Source organism: Ranitomeya imitator, chromosome 9 (assembly GCF_032444005.1).
Source record: "Ranitomeya imitator isolate aRanImi1 chromosome 9, aRanImi1.pri, whole genome shotgun sequence".
NCBI classification, from domain to species: domain Eukaryota; kingdom Metazoa; phylum Chordata; class Amphibia; order Anura; family Dendrobatidae; genus Ranitomeya; species Ranitomeya imitator.
The window spans coordinates 5,277,591-5,290,405 of NC_091290.1; the positions used below are offsets into that span (position 1 = coordinate 5,277,591).

A 12,815-nucleotide genomic window follows, 5' to 3' on the forward strand; every position below is an offset into this window, starting at 1 on the left:
ATAATCTGCAGGATATATCACTGTGTATCTGTCAGGAGGTGGAGGAGCGATGCTCTGCAGAGAGGTCAGTGGTGTAATAATCTGCAGGATATATCACTATGTATCTGTCAGGAGGTGGAGGAGCGATGCTCTGCAGAGAAGTCAGTGGTGTAATAATCTGCAGGATATATCACTATGTATCTGTCAGGAGGTGGAGGAGCGATGCTCTGCAGAGAGGTCAGTGGTGTAATAATCTGCAGGATATATCACTATGTATCTGTCAGGAGGTGGAGGAGCGATGCTCTGCAGAGAGGTCAGTGGTGTAATAATCTGCAGGATATATCACTATGTATCTGTCAGGAGGTGGAGGAGCGATGCTCTGCAGAGAGGTCAGTGGTGTAATAATCTGCAGGATATATCACTATGTATCTGTCAGGAGGTGGAGGAGCGATGCTCTGCAGAGAGGTCAGTGGTGTAATAATCTGCAGGATATATCACTATGTATCTGTCAGGAGGTGAGGAGCGATGTTTGCAGAGGTCAGTGGTGTAATAATCTGCAGGATATATCACTGTATCTGTCAGGAGGTGGAGGAGCGATGCTCTGCAGAGAGGTCAGTGGTGTAATAATCTGCAGGATGTATCACTATGTATCTGTCAGGAGGTGGAGGAGCGATGCTCTGCAGAGGGGACAGTGGTGTAATAGTCTGCAGGATATATCACTATGTATCTGTCAGGAGGTAGAGGAGCGATGCTCTGCAGAGAGGTCAGTGGTGTAGTAATCTGCAGGATATATCACTATGTATCTGTCAGGAGGTGGAGGAGCGATGCTCTGCAGAGAGGTCAGTGGTGTAGTAATCTGCAGGATATATCACTATGTATCTGTCAGGAGGTAGAGGAGCGATGCTCTGCAGAGAGGTCAGTGGTGTAGTAATCTGCAGGATATATCACTATGTATCTGTCAGGAGGTGGAGGAGCGATGCTCTGCAGAGAGGTCAGTGGTGTAATAGTCTGCAGGATATATCACTATGTAACTGTCAGGAGGTGGAGGAGCGATGCTCTGCAGAGGGGACAGTGGTGTAATAGTCTGCAGGATACATCTTTGTGCCGCCGGGTCACTCTGCTACCTGTGGTCCTTGTGCTCCAGGACCAGGCAGTGACGACACATCAGGACGTCGCACGATTCACAGAATAACTTCAGCGACTCTTGATTGTGAATGGGACAAAGCAGGAGATTTGTGGATCCGTCGCCTCCTGTCCGGGAAGAAATCATTGACATCAGTGACATCATCCGTATATAGCGGAGCCGAGTCAGCCACCACCTTGTGCAGCCCTATGTAAATTCACAGACCGAACTGCACAAAACAAGAAGGAAGGCGTTAACTGCGCAGACTGAGTCGCCAATGGATTCTTATGAGACCCTATAGTCAGGGTGCAATGAGATTTCTGGACTGTCACCATCGGGACCCCCTGTGTTACCTCTTTGCGATGTTGCCAGGTAATGCTCCGCGGCCGCCGCCTTCCCATGTCGATGCTGCTCGGCGCAGGTACTGCACAGCCACTTATTGCATCGGGTGCACAGGCTGTGCGCAGGGTTCTTCTCCGTACAGTCATAGCAGGTCTGCAACATAGAGCATGTTATGTCAGTGATTGAGGGAACTACAGCGCTCAAAAAATAAGGGAAAACAACAGAATATAACTCCAAGTCTGTGACATCAAACTGCCCACTTAGGAAGCAACACTGCTGACAATCAATATCACATGCTGCTGTGCAAATGGAATAGACAACAGATGGAAACTATTGGCAATTATCAAGACCCCCTCAATAAAGGAGTAGTTCTGCAGGTGGGGGCCACAGACCACATCTCAGCACCAATGCTTTCTGGCTGATGTTTTGGTCACTTTTGAATGTTGGTTGTGCTTTCACACTCGTGGTAGCATGAGACGGACTCTACAACCCACACAAGTGGCTCAGGTAGTGCAGCTCATCCAGGATGGCACATCAATGCGAGCTGTGGCAAGAAGGTTTGCTGTGTCTGTCAGCGTAGTGTCCAGAGGCTGGAGGCGCTACCAGGAGACGTGGAGGGGGCCGTAGGAGGGCAACAACCCAGCAGCAGGACTGCTACCTCGGCCTTTGTGCAAGGAGGCGGTCAAAAGAGCGCTGAGAAGTATCACAGGGGGTTAATCCTTTATTCCACAAAGTGTTTCGACGGTTGCAATTGTCTTCATCAGGTAGCAAAGACTGTCACCTGATGAAGACTGTTGCAACCGTCGAAACACGTTGTGGAATAAAGGATTAACCCCTTGTGATACTTCTCAGCGCTCCTTTGACCACATTCTTCAGTACTTGTCATTATTCTTCCCTCTCAGAGGGCTCAAGGCTGGAGCTGCTGCGGACTTAACACTTATCTAAAGGTACCGTCACACATAACGATATTGTTAATGAAATCATTATGCGTAACAGCGACCAACGATCAGGCCCCTGCTGGGAGATCGTTGGTCGCTGGGGAATGACCAGGACTTTATTTTGTCGCTGGATCGGCGTGTGTGACGCTGATTCAGCGATGTCTTCACTGGTAACCAGGGTGAACATCGGGTTACTAAGCGCAGGGCCGCGCTTAGTAACCCGATGTTTACCCTGGTTACAAATGTAAAAGTAAAAAAACAAACACTACACACTTACATTCCTGTCACGTTCCTCAGCGTCAGCTTCCCTGCGTCCCCCAGTGTCAGCGCCGGCCGGCCGTAAAGCAGAGCACAGCGGTGACGTCACCGCTCTGCTTTCCGGCCAGTGCTTACACAGTGCAGGGAAGCTGACGCTGGGGGACGCGACAGGAATGTAAGTATGTAGTGTTTGTTTTTTTTTACATTAGCACTGGTAACCAGGGTAAACATCGGGTTACTAAGCGCGGCCCAGCGCTTAGTAACCCGATGTTTAATAACAGCAAAACGAGGCAGACATGCTTACCTGCCTAGGCCTCTAAACAAATGCACTATCAGGATGCAGTGGACCCATGTGGTTAAGATGGAGACTACACAGGTGCAGCATAACCGATGAGGCAGCCACTCTCAACCTACCAAACTAATGGAGGGGGTGGCTGCTTGGCACATTGCTGCACATAAAAGACTTGCATGTGGCGCTGTTCACACAATGGAGATGCACAGCATCCAGGCAGGCCTAGTAGTGACACCCTTCTATTAGATCAGGCGGGCCTGCCCAGCGCTATCCAAATGCACCCCATGTGAACAGACACCACAGTTTACAAGACAAAAATGGGCCCAACTGCACCCCGAAAAAAAGTGCAAAAAACACAAAAAAAAAATATATATAAAATTTTTTTGTGAGGTATTAGTCTCCATCTTAACCACATGGGTCCACTGCATCCTGATAGTGCATTTGTTTAGAGGCCTAGGCAGGTAAGCATGTCTGCCTCGTTTTGCTGTTATTTCTCATTTTTGGAGGATCTCTGAATCCTCTTCTTGTGCTCTTGCTGTTTAGAATTATAACCCGATGTTTACCCTGGTTACCCGGGGACTTTGGGATCGTTGGTCGCTGGAGAGCGGTCTGTGTGACAGCTCTCCAGCGACCACACAACGACGCTGCAGCGATCGGCATCGTTGTCTATATCGCTGCAGCGTCGCTAAATGTGACGGTACCTTAAATCTATTTGACCCCTCTGGCCTCTTGTTCAGCGCTCCCCAGAGACCACTAATCTGTTTTCCTTCACTTTGTGCAAGGAGGAGCACTGCCAGAGCCCTGCACAATGACCTCCAGCAGGCCAGAAATGTGCACGTGTCTGCACACAGGGTTAGAAACTGACTCCATGAGGATGGTCTGAGAGCCCGACGTCCACAGATGGGGGTTGTGCTCACAGCCCAACACCGTGCAGGACACTTGGCATTTGCCACAGAACACCAGGATTGGCAAATTCACCACTGGCACCGTGTGCTCTTCACAGATGAAAGCAGGTTCACACTGAGCACAGGTGACAGACGCGTCAGAGTCTGGAGACGCCGTGGAGAGCGATCTGCTGCCTGCAACATCCTTCAGCATGACCGGTGTGGCAGTGGGTCAGTAATGGTGTGGGGTGGCATTTCTTTGGAGGGCCGCACAGCCCTCCATGTGCTCGCCAGAGGTAGCCTGACTGCCATTAGGTACCGAGATGAGATCCTCAGATCCCTTGTGAGACCATATGCTGGTGCGGTTGGCCCTGGGTTCCTCCTCATGCAGGACAATGCCAGACCTCATGTGACTGGAGTGTGTCAGCAGTTCCTGCAAGATGAAGACATTGAAGCTATGGACTGACCGCCCGTTCCCCAGACCTGAATCCGATTGAGCACATCTGGGACATCATGTCTCGCTCCATCCACCAACGTCACACCACAGACTGTCCAGGAGTTGGCGGATGCTTTAGTCCAGGTCTGGGAGATCCCTCAGAAGACCATCCGCCGCCTCATCAGGAGCATGCCCAGATATTGTAGAGAGATCATACAGGCACGTGGAGGCCACACACACTACTGAGCATCATTTCCTTTTCATGAGGCATTTCCACTGAAGTTGGAGCAGCCTGTAACTTCATTTTCCACTTTGATTTTGTGCATCATTCCAACTCCAGACCTCCGTGGGATATTAGTGGTGATTTACGTTGATCATTTTTAGGTTTTATTGTTCTCAACACATTCCACTATGTAATCTGCGATGTGCGATTTTAGTGCTACCTTTATTTTTTTTGAGCAGTGTATAAGTCCCAGCACATAACATGGCTCTGACCTTTCCACAATCTCTGCTTGCTGTCAGTAAAACCCCTGCAGGTGATCAGTGTAGACAAAGCTGTACGCAGTGCAGCGACCCCTCAGCTGTGAGAAGGCGTCGGTGCAGCTCTCGGAGGTGACTGCACCTGTTTTCTGCCGCTCGCGTCTCCTCGCACTCGGTAATTATCTTGTTTACCTGCCACTCATGGAAAGTGACTATTTATAGCCGGATCCAGGTAATTACCTCCCGTCTCTGTGTGCACCGGCTGCACCTCCAGGTCCTGGCGCTGCCTGATAATGTGCCATAATAATGGAGGACAGACATGACGCACCCACCTTAGCCATAGTGACGCCACTGCGGGGGGCTCTGGAGACGGATTTACATGTGACACAGTGCGGGGCCGACACCTGAAATACAAAGCAGCATGTGAATATAACTGGCGGCCACCGGCCACGACAAAAAGCCTGGAAAATACCATACCCCCAAAGATTGGAGCGACCACTGTGTGCCAAGATGTCTGCAGACATAGAATATCTGGCGTAAGATTGTTACTGCCACAAACTGGAGGCGCACACATTGGCAATTCATGTGCCCACCGGCCACGACGAGGAGACATTTATTCACAGGACTGCAACATGCAGACATTCCCCACCCGAGTGTGACAGCCGCCTAGAAATATATGAAGCATGTCTGGGTTGGGAGAAGCGCGCTCAGTCCATGCATTGCGGTCCGTGATTGGACCTAAATCCATGAGCCCTAAGTCTGCTAAATGTTGGGGTCTCCTCAATAAAGGTGGCCTTGTCTTGGCCGGTGGGCACATGGCTTGGCTAATGTGTGCAGTAATGTATATGAAGTTTGGGCTGCATTACTGCCGTACGGACCAGATTCACGTCCGTCATCTCGGTACACACCGGCTGCTGCTGCTGCACTCTCTGGACATACCGCAGTCACAGCGCCTGTTCACACCTGCTTCTTTCTGTTAGGAGGAGACGGTCAAATTTGTGTTTTGTAACCACAGAACTAGATTTGTCATAGTTTTGTTCACTGGGAACACAGACACGGCCCTGGGCAATAACAGTAAATGGGCCCTATACAGCCCACTATCTCCTCATAATGAACAATGCCACCTGCCTTGGCGGTAGATGTGCCCCCCACCTCTTGGGTCCCTGTGCGGCCACATATATGGGGTACGGAAAGTACTCGGACCCCTGCAAATGTTTCACTTTTATTTCATTGTAGCCATTTGGTAAATTCAAAAAAGTTCATTTTTTCTCATTAATGTACACTCTGCACCCCATCTTGACTGGAAAAGAAACAGAAATGTAGAAATATTTACAAATGTACTAAAAAAAAAAGAAAAAAACTGAAATATCCCCTGGTCATAAGTCTTCAGCCCCTTTGCTCAGACACTCATATGTAAGTGCCATGCGGTCCATTTCCTTGTGATCCTCCTTGAGATGGTTCTCCTCCTTCATTGGAGTCCAGCTGTGTGTAATTACACTGATAGGACTTGATTTGGAGCGGCGCACACCTGTCTATATAAGACCTCACAGCTCACAGTGCATGTCAGACCAAAGGAGAATCTTGAGGTCAAAGGAACTGGCCAAGGAGCTCAGAGACAGAATTGTGGCACAGATCTGGCCAAGGTTACAAAACAATTTCTGCAGGACTCAAGGTTCCTAAGAGCACAGTGGCCTCCATAATCCTTATATGGAAGAAGTTTGGGACCACCAGAAGTCTTCCTAGACCTGGCCGTCCAGCCAAACTGAGCAATCGTGGGAGAAGAGCCTTGGTGAGAGAGGTAAAGAAGAACCCCAAGATCACTGTGGCTGAGCTCCAGAGATGCAGTAAGGAGATGGGAGAAAGTTCCACAAAGTCAACTATCACTGCAGCCTCCACCAGTCCGGCCTTTATGGCAGAGTGGCCTGACGGAAGCCTCTCCTCAGAGCAAGACATATGAAAGCCGTATAGAGTTTGCTAAAAAACACATGAAGGACTACCAGAATATGAGAAATAAGATTCTGGTCTGATGAGACGAAGATAGACCTTTTTGTTGATAATTCTAAGCGGTATGTGTGGAGAAAACCAGGCTCTGCTCATCACCTGCCCAATACAATCCCTACAGTGAAGCATGGTGGTGGCAGCATCATGCTATGGGGGTGTTTCTCAGCTGCAGGGACAGGACGACTGGTTGTCATTGAAGGAAACATGAATGCGGCCAAGTACAGAGATATCCTGGATGAAAACCTCTTCTCTGCTGTGGACCTCAGACTTGGCCGAAGATTCACCTTCCAACAAGACAATGACCCTAAGCACACAGCTAAAATAACAAAAGGAGCGGCTTCAGAACAACTCTGTGACCATTCCTGACCGGCCGAGCCAGAGCCCTGACCTAAACCCAATGGAGCATCTCTGGAGAGACCTGAAAATGGCGTCCACCAACGTTCCCCATCCAACCTGACGGGACTGGAGAGGATCTGCAAGGAAGAATGGCCGAGGATCCCCAAATCCAGGGGGGAAAACTTGTATCATTCATTCCCAAGAAGACTCATGGCTGTACGAGCTCAAAAGGGGCTTCTACCCAATACTGAGCAAAGGGGCTGAAGACTTATGAGCATGGGATAATTCAGGTTTTCTTTTTTAATAAATTTACAAAAAATTCCACATTTCTGTTTTTTTTCAGTCAAGATGGTGCAGAGTGAACATTAATAAGAAAAATGAACGTTTCTTGAACTTACTAAATGGCTGCAATGAAACAGAATGAAAAATGTAAAGGGGTCTGAATACTTTCTGTACCCTCTGTATGGTCGCACTGCAGGATTGTGTCTGTAGTCACCATGGCCTAAAGGGTACTGGGCGGCACTGCTGCATGACACTGCATGTGAGTATTATACGGCACTGCTGTGTTGGTACTGAGGAGTACTGCTACTTAGGCATCATGCCGCACTGTTTAGTAGGTGTTATATGGCACTTCTGTCTTCATGTTGGGTATTAGTTTTATATAGGCATTATATGGGGCACGGTCTGTGAGTACTGTATAGCACTGTGGTGTTTGTACGGTGTAGTAGAATCAATAAGGCACCTACTATACATGATGGACTCAATATGGCTCTGTTGTGTGGGTGTTATGTGGCCCTGTTGTGTGGGTGTTATGTGGCGCTGTTGTGTGGGTGTTATGTGGCCCTGTTGTGTGGATGTTATGTGGCGCTGTTGTGTGGGTGTTATGTGGCGCTGTTGTGTGGGTGTTATGTGGCGCTGTTGTGTGGGTGTTATGTGGCCCTGTTGTGTGGGTGTTATGTGGCCCTGTTGTGTGGGTGTTATGTGGTGCTGTTGTGTGGGTGTTATGTGGGTGTTATGTGGCGCTGTTGTGTGGGTGTTATGTGGCTCTGTTATGTGGGTGTTATGTGGCACTGTTGTGTGGGTGTTATGTGGCGCTGTTGTGTGGGTGTTATGTGGCTCTGTTGTGTGGGTGTTATGTGGCACTGTTGTGTGGGTGTTATGTGGCTCTGTTGTGTGGGTGTTATGTGGCTCTGTTGTGTGGGTGTTATGTGGCGCTGTTGTGTGGGTGTTATGTGGGTGTTATGTGGCCCTGTTGTGTGGGTGTTATGTGGTGCTGTTGTGTGGGTGTTATGTGGGTGTTATGTGGCGCTGTTGTGTGGGTGTTATGTGGCTCTGTTATGTGGGTGTTATGTGGCTCTGTTGTGTGGGTGTTATGTGGCCCTGTTGTGTGGGTGTTATGTGGCACTGTTGTGTGGGTGTTATGTGGCACTGTTGTGTGGGTGTTATGTGGCACTGTTGTGTGGGTGTTGTGGGTGTTGTGTGGCACTGTTGTGTGGGTGTTATGTGGCGCTGTTGTGTGGGTGTTATGTGGCGCTGTTGTGTGGGTGTTATGTGGGTGTTATGTGGCTCTGTTGTGTGGGTGTTATGTGGCTCTGTTGTGTGGGTGTTATGTGGCGCTGTTGTGTGGGTGTTATGTGGGTGTTATGTGGCTCTGTTGTGTGGGTGTTATGTGGCTCTGTTGTGTGGGTGTTATGTGGGTGTTATGTGGCACTGTTGTGTGGGTGTTATGTGGCACTGTTGTGTGGGTGTTATGTGGCACTGTTGTGTGGGTGTTGTGGGTGTTGTGTGGCACTGTTGTGTGGGTGTTATGTGGCGCTGTTGTGTGGGTGTTATGTGGCGCTGTTGTGTGGGTGTTATGTGGGTGTTATGTGGCTCTGTTGTGTGGGTGTTATGTGGCTCTGTTGTGTGGGTGTTATGTGGGTGTTATGTGGCACTGTTGTGTGGGTGTTATGTGGCACTGTTGTGTGGGTGTTATGTGGCTCTGTTGTGTGGGTGTTATGTGACACTGTTGTGTGGGTGTTATGTGGCTCTGTGTGGGTGTTATGTGGCGCTGTTGTGTGGGTGTTATGTGGCGCTGTTGTGTGGGTGTTATGTGGGTGTTATGTGGCTCTGTTGTGTGGGTGTTATGTGGCTCTGTTGTGTGGGTGTTATGTGGGTGTTATGTGGCACTGTTGTGTGGGTGTTATGTGGCACTGTTGTGTGGGTGTTATGTGGCTCTGTTGTGTGGGTGTTATGTGGCACTGTTGTGTGGGTGTTATGTGGCTCTGTGTGGGTGTTATGTGGCGCTGTTGTGTGGGTGTTGTGTGGCACTGTTGTGCGGGTGTTATGTGGCTCTGTGTGGGTGTTATGTGGCTCTGTGTGGGTGTTATGTGGCGCTGTTGTGCGGGTGTTGTGTGGCACTGTTGTGCGGGTGTTGTGTGGCACTGTTGTGCGGGTGTTGTGTGGCACTGTTGGTTGGGTGTTGTGTGGGTGTTACATGGCACTGTTGTGTGGCACTATTGTGAGGGTGTTGTGTGGCACTGTTGCGTGAATACTGTACAGCAAAACTCTCCTGGCACACACAAGTGGCATCAGACAATGGCGATATTTTGTATGAACTACATGACGGTTTTATTTGAGTAGTTTGCGTCACAACCTATATATTTTTATGCTAATTAGGGTGGAGGAACTAAAACACGAGCCCTCGCCTTGTGGAGCTACACCTGACTGTGGCTGTCAGTGCCGTGCCTCGGACAGATCCCAGTAGTGGAAACCTCTGCCCCCCCGCCCCCCCGCCCCCCCATGGAGCCTTTTATCTCTGGTCCAAGATCAGATTTCACCAATCAGGTCCTCTGATTGGGATCTGGCAGATCACTGAGGTTTACACAGCAGTTCTGGCTGCGGCTCAGGGAATCGTCGCCACAGCTGGTGCCCGGGTAAATCATCAGCCACGAGGGTCTCTTGCGTCACTGTTCCACTGATATCTGGGGGCCGAGGATGAGGCAATCTGATGACATGCCAGGGGCCCCTCCAGATGTGCCTGCAGATCCTCGGAGCAGAGTGACTGTAATCTGGGATCAGCCACCTTGAGGCAGAGACGTCATCTTCTCGGAGTCTGGAGGACATTTCTGGCCACATTTCTGCCCAGTTCTTAGTTGCACAAAAATTTTGCGACTTTTTTTAGGCTGGATGCACACGATCCAGAAGTGGCAGCACTTTGGATAAATAGACATGCTGCGGTCTGGAGAGACGCTCTTCATGTCCACCTCCTCGGGCCTCTGTGCACCCATACGGGACATGGGATATCTTGAGATCCCCTCCATTATGCTGTAACATCTGGCTGCTACATAAATACGCGACGTCCAACCCGCAGCGTTTACTGATCATCTGCACCTACCCTAAACGTTTTTTACACCAGAATTCTTTATGACCCTTTAACATTTCGGGCCCAGATTCATAATTCGCGGGTGGGGTGCCACTTATTTTTTATCTTGTGGTATTCACTGACATTTATTGTGCCAAATTCATCAAAATGGTGAACGCAAAATGTATTTCTTTTCCCACCAACAAACTTAATTTTAATCAACAGATCTTGGAATAATAATAATTTCTACAATTGAATGTGATGAATAAAATGTTCCTGTGCTGAGATAATTTTACATTGGGCCCCTGCTGTACTGTGTAATGGTCGTGTCCGACCATACAGGGGCATGGTCTGATCATACCACATCTCCTGGGCAGGGGGGGACGCAGGACACTACACAGACATTACAGCCGGGATCACAGATGATTATTTTTGTGAGGTAAAACATTTCTCCGCCTGTTTTTAACCCCTTAGTGACAGAGCCAAATTGATATGATGCAAAAAAAGCGCAAAAAATCACATGAGCAAGTGCAATAATGAATCTCTGCTTTCTTTTTTAATTTTTGCTGGTTTTGCCGAACACTGTCTTTTGCTTAAGTATATGATGATGGCGAATGCTTACATGACATCACGCTGTGTATATGATGACATCACCAGTCCTTCATGGATGGCGCCACCCCACAGTCTCGGTGACATCACCAGTCCTTCTCTTACGGTCCCACTCCACAGCCTCGGTGACATCACCAGTCCTCTTACAGCCCCACCCCACAGTCTCGGTGACATCACCAGTCCTCTTACGGTCCCACTCCACAGCCTCTGTGACATCACCAGTCCTTCTCGGATGGCCCCACCCCACAGCCTCAGTGACATCACCAGTCCTTCTCGGATGGCCCCACTCCACAGCCTCGGTGACATCACCAGTCCTTCTCGAATGGCCCCACCCCACAGCCTCGGTGACATCACCAGTCCTTCTCTTACGGCCCCACTCCACAGCCTCGGTGACATCACCAGTCCTTCTCGGATGGCCCCACCCCACAGCCTCAGTGACATCACCAGTCCTTCTCGGATGGCCCCACTCCACAGCCTCGGTGACATCACCAGTCCTTCTTGGATGGCCCCACCCCACAGCCTCGGTGACATCACCAGTCCTTCTCTTACGGCCCCACTCCACAGCCTCGGTGACATCACCAGTCCTTCTCGGATGGCCCCACCCCACAGCCTCAGTGACATCACCAGTCCTTCTCAAATGGCCCCACCCCACAGCCTCGGTGACATCACCAGTCCTTCTCGAATGGCCCCACCCCACAGCCTCGGTTACATCACCAGTCCTTCTCTTACGGCCCCACTCCACAGCCTCGGTGACATCACCAGTCCTTCTCGGATGGCCCCACCCCACAGCCTCAGTGACATCACCAGTCCTTCTCGAATGGCCCCACCCCACAGCCTCAGTGACATCACCAGTCCTTCTCGAATGGCCCCACCCCACAGCCTCGGTGACATCACCAGTCCTTCTCTTACGGCCACACCCCACAGCCTCAGTGACATCACCAGTCCTCTTACGGCCCCACTCCACAGCCTCGGTGACATCACCAGTCCTTCTCGGATGGCCCCACCCCACAGCCTCAGTGACATCACCAGTCCTTCTTGGATGGCCCCACCCCACAGCCTCGGTGACATCACCAGTCCTTCTCGGATGGCCCCACCCCACAGCCTCAGTGACATCACCAGTCCTTCTCGAATGGCCCCACCCCACAGCCTCGGTGACATCACCAGTCCTTCTCTTACGGCCCCACTCCACAGCCTCGGTGACATCACCAGTCCTTCTCGAATGGCCCCACCCCACAGCCTCGGTGACATCACCAGTCCTTCTCGGATGGCCCCACCCCACAGCCTCAGTGACATCCAGTCCTTCTTGGATGGCCCCACCCCACAGCCTCAGTGACATCACCAGTCCTCTTACGGCCCCACTCCACAGCCTCGGTGACATCACCAGTCCTTCTTGGATGGCCCCACCCCACAGCCTCGGTGACATCACCAGTCCTTCTCGGATGGCCCCACCCCACAGCCTCAGTGACATCACCAGTCCTCTTACGGCCCCACTCCACAGCCTCGGTGACATCACCAGTCCTTCTTGGATGGCCCCACCCCACAGTCTCAGTGACATCACCAGTCCTTCTCGGATGGCCCCACCCCACAGCCTCGGTGACATCACCAGTCCTTCTCTTACGGCCACACCCCACAGCCTCGGTGACATCACCAGTCCTTCTCGGATGGCCCCACTCCACAGCCTCGGTGACATCACCAGTCCTTCTCTTACGGCCACACTCCACAGCCTCGGTGACATCACCAGTCCTTCTCGGATGGCCACACTCCACAGCCTCGGTGACATCACCAGTCCTTCTC

General features: G+C 50.7%; 1 protein-coding gene across 1 annotated transcript in view; it reads right to left on the bottom strand.

Annotated features, from left to right (window-relative positions):
• Nucleotides 1-1,606, bottom strand: part of TRIM66 (tripartite motif containing 66) — a 32,444-nt gene extending 30,838 nt beyond the window's left edge. The window contains exons 1-2 of the mRNA XM_069738589.1: nt 1,456-1,606; nt 1,104-1,230 (exon numbers count right to left, since the gene is read on the bottom strand). Coding sequence (XP_069594690.1) covers nt 1,104-1,230; nt 1,456-1,606 — 278 coding nt within the window. The remainder of the gene's footprint in view (nt 1-1,103; nt 1,231-1,455) is intronic.
• Nucleotides 1,607-12,815: the final 11,209 nt, after the last annotated feature.